The 10,000-nt window shown below is 25.1% G+C and overlaps 1 protein-coding gene and 2 long non-coding RNA genes across 3 annotated transcripts; all 3 read right to left on the reverse strand.

Moving 5' to 3' along the window:
* Positions 1-2,725: 2,725 nt before the first annotated feature.
* Positions 2,726-7,000, reverse strand: LOC124946465. The gene is made up of 6 exons (XM_047487189.1): positions 6,622-7,000; positions 4,873-4,981; positions 4,344-4,534; positions 4,150-4,218; positions 3,405-3,511; positions 2,726-3,113 (listed from the first exon to the last, which is right to left on the reverse strand). Exons 1-6 carry the CDS (start codon positions 6,691-6,693, stop codon positions 2,942-2,944), a joined length of 720 nt encoding a protein of 239 aa, XP_047343145.1. The 5' UTR covers positions 6,694-7,000; the 3' UTR covers positions 2,726-2,941.
* Positions 7,001-7,015: 15 nt separating this feature from the next.
* On the reverse strand, positions 7,016-7,470 carry LOC124946468. The gene is made up of 3 exons (XR_007100074.1): positions 7,411-7,470; positions 7,151-7,299; positions 7,016-7,075 (listed from the first exon to the last, which is right to left on the reverse strand). It is a non-coding gene; the product is annotated as an uncharacterized LOC124946468 (long non-coding RNA).
* On the reverse strand, positions 7,466-8,357 carry LOC124946467. The gene is made up of 3 exons (XR_007100073.1): positions 8,217-8,357; positions 7,661-7,813; positions 7,466-7,526 (listed from the first exon to the last, which is right to left on the reverse strand). It is a non-coding gene; the product is annotated as an uncharacterized LOC124946467 (long non-coding RNA).
* Between the last annotated feature and the right edge of the window lie 1,643 nt (positions 8,358-10,000).

Consider the following 10,000-nt stretch of genomic DNA (forward strand, 5'->3'; position numbering starts at 1 on the left):
ATTTTATAAAGTTTTGATCTTGTAAATTAATTTTAAATTTTATTATATCATTTTGATTTCTTTTTATCATATATAGATATAACTTTTTTTCTTTTTCTCACAATCATTCTCAGAAATGTTTACTTATATGAAATAGAGGTCGTCGCACCCACTGTTTAATATGCCTCACATTTATTGTATGTCTCGTTAAAAGATTGATCGTAGTTTACATTCTATGATAATGTTTATCGCGGAATTTCTATTGGCGATAATCGTGTTATCAAAAAAAAAAAAAAAAAAAAAAAAATTTACCTGATCACAAATAATTTTCGATTTCATCTCGGTCAGATTATTTTTCTTTTGATCGCAAAAATTTCTTTCATTCTTTCTCTGGATATAATTAGTGCCAACAAAATTTTTCTTAAGGATATACATACATATAGTATATATCTTTTTTATCTATATACATATATTGATCGAAATAATGGACAATAACTACAATATTTGTAACTTCATGAATTACCAATGAATTATAATTAATTTTTTTTTTTTATTAATTAATAAAACCTGTTTTTTTTTTTTATTAACAAATAGAAAATTATATTTTACAATATTCATTAAAAATCACAACAGTTATTTATTTCACATATTGTATATAATAAATACGAATACAATGTATTTATATATAATATTAAAATAAACATTGATTTAGAATGATTAAAAATTAATTATTAATATTGTTATTAGTACGTAAAGTGCTAATGGTAGTGAGGATAAATTAATAAAACGATCTCTCTCTCTCTCTCTCTCTCTCTCTCTCTCTCTCCCTAAAATTATAATTATCATAACTCTTTTATCGAATGATAATTATTTATTGAATATAAATGTAAACACATATACATATATATCTAGAATATATTTTACTTCAATATTAAATCTACGATGAGTTCTGTTTAATGATATTTGTATCATATATATATATTTCATAAAATTCAATATATATATGTATATATTGAATTTTATAAATACAATATAAAAAAGTAAAATCAAATATTAAATTAGAAAGGGAAAGAAAAAAAAAGGAAAAATAAAAAAGAGGAAAAAAATATTTAATTAAAGTAAAATCAATAAGGTTAAGATTGACGAAAATTCATTCGAATTTATGACGAACACTTTTGTTGGCCATTATATGTATAATGAAATATAGAAAGAATATTAAACTTCAAATAAAATATAGAAATTAAAATAAACTTTTAAATGTAATTAAAAAATAAAATATATGCATTTTCGTTCTTTCGATAATAATATAATTCAAATCTCTTGTATGATTTAAATAATAGATTTAAATAAATTGAAAAGAGGATAAAGTTATTGGTAATATTAAAAGAAAATAATATCCCTCTCGGCACGTATAAGTTTTTTTTTATTTATCGATAAATAAGAGAGTTCGTGATAAATAAGAGAGAAAAGATAAATCACGTGGTTACTCTTTAGATTATTATTATCATCATTATTATTATTATTGTCATTATTGTTATTATTATTATTATTATTTTCTTTATTTAATTTTTTTCTTTTTTTCAGTAAGAAGTAAGAAAAATAAGAATAAAGAAAAATAATGATTTTTCTCACGTTAGAAGAAAGTTTCGTATTTATTTATTTATTTGTTTTTTTTTTTTTTTTACGTACTACTCAAATAACACTTTTACATGTTATATCTTTCATTCTCACTTTTTTACAAAAGTCCACGTCAAGTTCAACTCATTTTCAATTTTATTTTCCCTCTTCTTTTTCTTCTTCTATTTTTTTTCTTTTTTTTTATTTTTCTCTTTTTTTTTTTTTTATCCATAAAGGAGAGAAATTTTCAGCAAGAGGAAGAAATAAAAAAAAGAAAAAAGCAAGAAAAAGAAAAAGAAAAAAGGAAACAAGACAAGACCGACAGATATTTCAACGCGTATTTGAACGGTGAAAAATGAAAAGAATATTTCAACAAAGGTAGAGTTTTATTCGCGTCGATGGAGACAAAGTAGTGGGAAGAAATGGCGGAAAAAAAAAAAGAAATGATTAATGGAAATGAACGAAACGAAAAGGACAGGGGAAGAATTTAGTTGATTTTCGAGAAGGGTAGAGTTATGAGTATTTTTATAAAATTTTTCGATATATGTATATATATAACTAAAAGAGAGAAAAAGAGAGAGAGAGAGAGAGAGAGAGAGAGAGAGAGAGAGAGGAGGAAAAAAAAGGAAAAGAGAAAACAAAGACAGAAATTCATTAGTAGAAAAAAATATTTAGAGACAAATATGAGCGTGTTTTATTGTATACATTTGTTTATTTTAAATTAGAATTCTTCCTTTATACGATGCCACATAACATGGATATGCAGATTATTCGTTATTTGTTATTTTTTTTATATTTGTGCTTTATTTTTATTTTTTTATTTTTTTATTTTTTTTTTACGTCGAATGTACAAATACAGTCCTCAAAACATCATCACATAACAAAGTCTTCAAGCATATTTTTCATTTTTCGTTCCTTACGTAAGAAACATATATTTAAATATATTGTAATTAAATACGTATATATATATATATAATATATATAAAATATATATATATTTATTATAAATATTATATATTATAATAAATAATAAATATATATATATATTTTATATATATATATGTATGTATATATATATATATATATATATATATATATATATATATATATATTTATAATAGAATTTACAATATATCATTTAAAACTAAGAAAGGTATTCGGGTTTAAAATATTCAATATTCAATAAAAAAAAAAAAAAGAAAAAAAAAAAGGAAAAAAGATAAAATGAATACCCTTTTCGTGTTTTTGATACTTGTCTATCGAATTGATTGCAATTTTAAAGAGCAAAAGGAAAAAAAAGGCAAATAGAACGATAGTAAAACAATGAATATTTCTTCTGATATGATTAAGATTGGGCGTATTTGACGGAGCAACAGCAGCTCGAAGGGAAGCGAAATAATTCCGTTGTTAAAAGTTCTTTATCGACTGCTAGAAGCTGACGATAAATGTATTTTTGTTCACAACTTGACACATAACCCTTTATTTGTTCAACAAATTGACACGGTGCAGAGTTTACTCTGAAAAACAAATATATTTATATGTCTATTATATTATGAATACATATGTATGCGCGTATATAAGATGTCTCATACATTAGATTCTTTTGAAGAAGGAGGATTTGTAAAAAAAAGAAAAAAAAAAAAAGAAAAAAGAGAAGAACAGAAAAAAAAATAAGAGAAGAAGAGAAAATGAAAAAGTCTTCCTGTATCTTTCCAAGATAAATATTATTTAGCGAAAAATTATATATTGGTTTTATAAATTTTCTATAGATACAAATTGATATGATAAAAGTATAAACATTGACTTACAAACAAGTTTCGATGCGTATGCCCTGTGAGAAATAATCTTCCATTTGTGCTACGAATAGCCACTCTCCCTTAACAGTTTGTGCCGTTTTAGGATAAATCACTCTTTCCTGTAGATCACAATCGAATCGATCAAAATTGATTTTTCATTAACACTTTAAAAGAATGTACTTTCTATAAAGGAGATCTATTAATTGAGAAGATATTCGATCGTTGATTTTATACGAAATTTTTTTTTTTATTCGAAATAAAATTAGATAAGATAATGGTAGAGGTAAGTTTAAATGAATTAATGATTCGTAATATTAGAAGTATTGTATATTTTAGAAATATAATTTGAAAATATATTTATTTAAATGTTCTGAATGTTAACAATGACAATTGTCGTTTGATTTTATAGATATTATTTAAAACTTTTTGAAGATATCTTTTGTAATATTTGAAAGATTTTTCAATGTACATTTTCGTAATAAGAGTAAAATCTAAAATGAAAAATTATAATTACACTTTTTTTTTTTTAAGTTTAAGATTGTTATCACATTAACATAATGATCGATGCAAAATTAGTTTGGCAATCAATGTGTTAATAATAAGTGCGAGAATAAATAATTTATTTAACGATAAATCAATAAATAGACGGATTTATGTGATTAACGGATCAAAAAAAAGAAAAGAAAAGAAGAAGAGAAAAAAGAAGAGAAAAAATAAAAAAAATTCAACGATTTTTTAAGAGAAAATTTTTACTTACAAGAGATAGACACATCGGCGATTCGTCCTTCGCGTCTATTCTTTCTGATAAGTCTAATTGATCCGGTATCTAGATGACGAATAATCGGTCAAAAGATTCATTAAAACCAAAAGAAAATAAGAGAATGAAGGAACGTTCATTTAAAAAATTTTTTTTTTTTATTTTTTTTTTTATTTTTTCCATTAGTTACTTACGAAATCATTAATAGCGAACTTCATTAAATTCTTATTATTTTCTAATCTATTCTTCACGAATTCATTAGGATAATAAGGAGTTTCCTCGCAATAGGTTTTATTCTTGCATATGTATGGATTTTCGAAATTTCGCATATGAGATTTACCACCTTCGTTAGGGAAGAATATTTGGTCGTCTGCATTAACCTTTGCTATTAAAAACAATATCGTTTGATAAATTGATATCACGTTATTATTTATTAATAAGAAAAAAATTAGAAATTTATTTATTATCATTATGAATAATATAAGAGTTTGAAAATAAGAAAAAAAAATTTTCTTAGTTTTATTTTTCAAACAGTGAGAATTTACATTTTTGGATAATAATATAAAATTTATAATTGATTATCGACGATGTAAAAATGTTAATTCTGCAAGCGATATGATCATACATTTGCGATATCGTTATTTTGATTAGAAAAAATAAAAGAAATTAAACATACAATTGTAAAAGTATTATTATCTTATTATTATCTTTGATGTAACTTACGTTGAATATTATGCATATATTGTTTGTACCAGGGAGGATATGAAGGTCGATCAAGGTCATATCTCTCATTAAATTTTGCTTGTGAATCGCTATTTGTCTCAACTGCAATCTGCAATTTCAGAACAATTCGTTAGAAATGCTAATTACGACCTTTTGATTAAAGAGTACGAGAAAAGAACGAGAGAGAGAGAGAGAGAGAGGGAGAGAGAAAAGAGTAAACGAAAAGATATTCGTGATTATCGTGAAATCGTAATAATACAGCTGGCATATAAAGAACGTATTTGACGTAGAAAGAATAATGATTGTAGAATGAAAAATTTGAATGATTCCTTTGAACCAGTTTATTAAAATTCGCGATTAAAAGAAATGAAGAAGCCTTTAATTTTAATTTTAATTTTAATTTCAATTTAATTTAATTTAATTTAATTTAATTTAATTTTATTTTATTTTATTTATTTTTTTTTCTTTTCTTTAAAAACACAATCCCAAGAAATAATCTCAATTTCTATTAATGAATTTTATTAATTATTATTTAAATTTATTGTCATCGATTTTTTTTCTCATCTTTTTTTTTTTTTTTATAAAAATATCGTAATATAAATAAAATTATATTAATAGAAAATAATAATCCGATTCATTGAACCATTTCCAACGAATAACTATATATTACTTTTTTCTTTTCTTTTTTTAAAGAAAAAGTAAGATTACAATACAAAAAAAAAAAAAAAAGAAGAAAAAGAAAAAAAAAAGGAAAAAAAAAGAAAAAGATGAAACGAATAAATAAAAAGTTAATCTCGCATTTCCTTCTTTAATAAGATCATCGATAATTCTCTCGTCAGTTTTTATTTAAAAATATTCAAACTCGACAACTTATTTCCTTTCCTTTATTTTTCCGTATTTCTCTTCTTCACGATAAAATTCTTTGATTTCATTATCTACGAGAATCGATAATTTTTAATAACCAATAAAGATAAATATTGTATAAGCTATTAAATCAAGGCTTTTGATATTGAAGATAAACTATTGAAGTACGGGCTATTCTTTTATACTCTTTTATATTCTTCAAGCACGAGATGTATCAAGATAAACAAAAGAAATTTAAATGCATATACGTAATGTTTAAAATCAACGATTAGAAATCTACGATTAAAAAACATGGAGTATACATATGTATGTATATATGCACACTAGATAGATAATATATTTATAGATATATATATATATATATATATATATATATATATATATATATATATATATATATAATACGATATGATTAAGAAGATAAGAGAAAGAGGAATTCAATTAAATTCGGATGAGTCAATAATATTTCTTTTCAACTTGATTTGCTTCGTTAGTACCGATGAAGAGATTTAAACAATCTGATAATAATAATTTAATTACTTTGACGATAAGCTTAGAGACAATGAACATGAGAATTTTTAAATAAATGTCTACAATACAGATCGATTAATCTTATTTATCATATAGCTTCTATTATTAATCGATAAGATTAGTGAAAGTATTCTTTGATCTTACGTGCAAATAAAAATTATTAATATACTATAGATTTAATATAAGGAAATTATAATGTTAGGTGTCTTGAAGAAAAAAAAAAAAAAAAGAAAAAAAAAAGGAAAAAAGAAGAAGAAGAAGATGAAGAAAAAGAAGAAAAGAACATTTCTACAAAAAAAAAAAAAACAAATGATAATTCATACGTATGATAATATTTTTCTGAAGCAAACGTACCCAGAGTAGAAGAATAGTCTTGACCACGATCTTGAAAAGGTGATAATCAACACCAAGATGACCCTTCGCCATTTTGATACTCGATTTATTTCTTACTCTTCTTATATCTTCCTTCTTCCTTTTTTATCTCTCTCTCTCTCTCTCTCTCTCTCTCTCTCTTCCTCTCTTTGAACCTCCTTGAAAAGATCCTCAAAGGAAGATAAAGACATATAAGAGAGAACGTTCAAATGGCTGAGGAAGGTCGAAGTCACGTGATAATAATATATTATTTTTCCTTTTTCCTATTCGCTTTTCAATGATGTAAAGAAAAAAGAAAAAAGGAAAAAGAAAAAGAAAAATTCATCTAGATACACCTTCTTTTTCCTTCTCTTCTTTTTCTTCTTCTTCGTCGTCTTCTTGTTTTTTTGTTCCTTTCCTTCGTTTTTTTTTTCTTTTTTCTTTTCTTTCTTCTACTCTAAAAATGAAAAATAGTAAAACTTGACATAGATATATATAATAAAATAATAATTTTTTGTCTGTCACTCTGTACCTCTATTTTCGTAGAGATATAAACGTTGTCTGTGCTTGTCCTTTCGAATCCGTTCTTTCGTTCTACCTGCTGTCAGCGCCGTTACTGATCGACTCGGCTTTCTTCGTTAGCTTTTCAAGCAACGATAGACGATATTACTAGCCCCCGACCTTGGTTTGAATATGTTAAACCGCAAAGACCAAGATACGGTTATGATTTGTTCGAAAACTCGACGCTTAAAATTATATTTGCATATTATATATGAAAATTGTTAAACTTACATATAAAAGAAATTTATATATTATTTCCTTTTCCTTTTTTCCTTTTTTAAACGTTAAATTATTTCGTTTAAATTCTCATCCTTTTGTTCCTTTCCTTTCTGAACCAGGAAACATCCCTATTAATTTATAATTATTATTTCTATTTTTCTCCTTTTTCTTTTTTTTTTCTTCTTCTTCTTCTTCTTCTCATTAAATTGCCAAACAAATTTATCAATGGATCGAAGATCGTATAAAGCGATATAATACTTACCTACTTACGACGAGTTTTATTCGATCGATCATTCTTCGAATTCGTTGTCGATGTTCTCAATTCAATCAATATGTTATCGATCAACTTCCAAAATTCGTAAGTCCTCTTTCCTTTTTTTTTTTCTTTTGTAGTTTTACGGTTTTGTTGATTTACCTAATTTTCGGAAAATTTTGACTAGTCGTCAACCGCATATATATATGTATATATATATATATATACACACATATACATATAAATACTTATATATGTATATTTTGAGAATTATTCGCTTCGTAAACACGTTTTCCGCTTCACAGAAGGTCAAAACTGTCGCTTCAAATTTGACTTACAGATCGCATATATATATATATATTTCGGTGTATCTTCTACTAATTCTCTTTTACGATCGATACTTATGATATATAATGCATAAGTAAACGAGTTACGATATATTAAACGATATATTAAAACGTGTTATGTGTTAGAAGATTATTTAATGATTACATTTGTATGTTTCTACGTGTATTTTGTAATTGAGACGGATCGATTAATTAAAATAAACTGGTTTTACTGATACCTGAAAGATGTGATTTATGTAAAATAAAGGATGATGAAATTCTCACATGGACCGTTCTCACTCTTGTCTGTTGGAGATTGTTGGACGAACTACCTGTGCCAATCGTGTTCAGTACGATCTATGATAGTTTTTGTTTCTTGCGACATCTGTGTAAAATGTTTGTATATATCAATGTCTCTATTACGTTTCTCTATGTTATCTGCCATTCGAAGCGTCAACTAAATGCTAGAATATATTCTGATTGACTATTGTCATAAGCACGTTACAATGTTGAATTAACTTTGATTAAAATCTTTTGATTCGATCGATTGACGTAATCGAACATGTAATAAATTTCTTTATGCATATGTATGTATGTATGTATGTATGTGTGCGTGTGTTGTTTTTTTTTTTTTTTCTTTTAACATCACTCTGTTTTGGAAAGTAAATTTGATTGTAAGTAAAAATAATAAACCTCATAGTCCTTGAGATCTTTCAAATAGAGATTATGTAACTTGAATTTGTAATGTTTCTCTTTCTTTCTCTTTTGCTTCCTTTCTCTCTCTCTCTCTCTCTCTCTCTCTCTATCTTTTTGATATTATCAGAAATTTACGGAATATATTTCGATGATCTTTGGAATGTTAATAATGACAATAATTTATATAAAAATAAAAATGATTAGACAGTACTTATGTTGATGAGAATTCAAAGATGATTTAATGTTACTGTATAGATTATTAGACAGGTGTTAATACACACGCACACAAAGGGAGAAAGAGAGAGAGAGAGAGAGAGAGAGAGAGAGAGAGAGAGAGTGAGAGAGTGAAAACAAAGACCTATCGAGGAAACAATAATTGTTATCGATTCAGCATCATTGCAATTGTGATGTAGGTAAATAATAATTGGCTTGGACTTCCCATGCAATTTTCTGTATATAATAGCGATCATCGACCGAAGAATATCAATAGCTATCTCATAGAATTTATTTCATAATGATATATATGTTAAAGTAAAAATATAATAATTTTGGTCCTTAGTCGAATCACGGAATCTTCATTACGATAAAATTTAACGTTCGATAAAATTTATTGGAATGTTAAATGAAATAAATCAAAAGAAGCGTAAGAAAACAGCATCATTTTTTTTCTTTTGATATCTTAGACAGTGAGGATTATTCATTTATTTTTCATAATGAAAACTTTTAACCGTTTGAATTTAATGAAATTAATGGAAACGTGTTTTGAATTCCGCTTAGTAACGGTCTCTCCAAGATTAAAAGGCAAGAAATACTCAGAACGTATGGTATATATTAAACAAAAATAACTTTAGTTGCGAATTACGTCACGACACGATGAGAGCACGATTTAATTAATGCACGATGATTTTATGCTGTTTAACGGAAAAATCGAATAGGCATACATACGTATGTATAAAATTATGTTTTTCTTTTATAGACGTGACAAGATTTTTCCTATGATTCATACGTGTGTCTCTGTCTATATATTTTTATATTCGATGTCATTGACACTTACAGAAGTTTTTTTCTTTTTTATAGATTTTTTAAGAACTTCATACTAATAATAATATAATAATAATAATAATAAAAGAAGTTAAATTATATTGAGACACAGTACTAAATATATACAAGACAATAAGCACACAACAGACCGGATATAACATACATTCAGTATACAAATAAAATCAGATACTTAATAGACGTCGCAATCATTAATGAATTAAATGTAAAGCATAAAAAGGATAAAAAAAATAAAAACACAAATATGACACACTAGCGACAATATTGA

The sequence above is a fragment of the Vespa velutina genome, chromosome 2, assembly GCF_912470025.1.
Source record: "Vespa velutina chromosome 2, iVesVel2.1, whole genome shotgun sequence".
NCBI classification, from domain to species: domain Eukaryota; kingdom Metazoa; phylum Arthropoda; class Insecta; order Hymenoptera; family Vespidae; genus Vespa; species Vespa velutina.

Bases quoted from the DNA above. Each gene is read 5' to 3' on its own strand.
- LOC124946465 (XM_047487189.1), bottom strand. From the start codon at position 6,693: ATGGCGAAGGGTCATCTTGGTGTTGATTATCACCTTTTCAAGATCGTG. The intron at 4,219-4,343 runs GTAAGTAACTAA...TTCGTCATCTAG, and splicing joins AGTTCGCTATTAATGATTTC to ATACCGGATCAATTAGACTT. The intron at 3,512-4,149 runs GTAAGTAAAAAT...TGTGATCTACAG, and splicing joins CGCCGATGTGTCTATCTCTT to GAAAGAGTGATTTATCCTAA.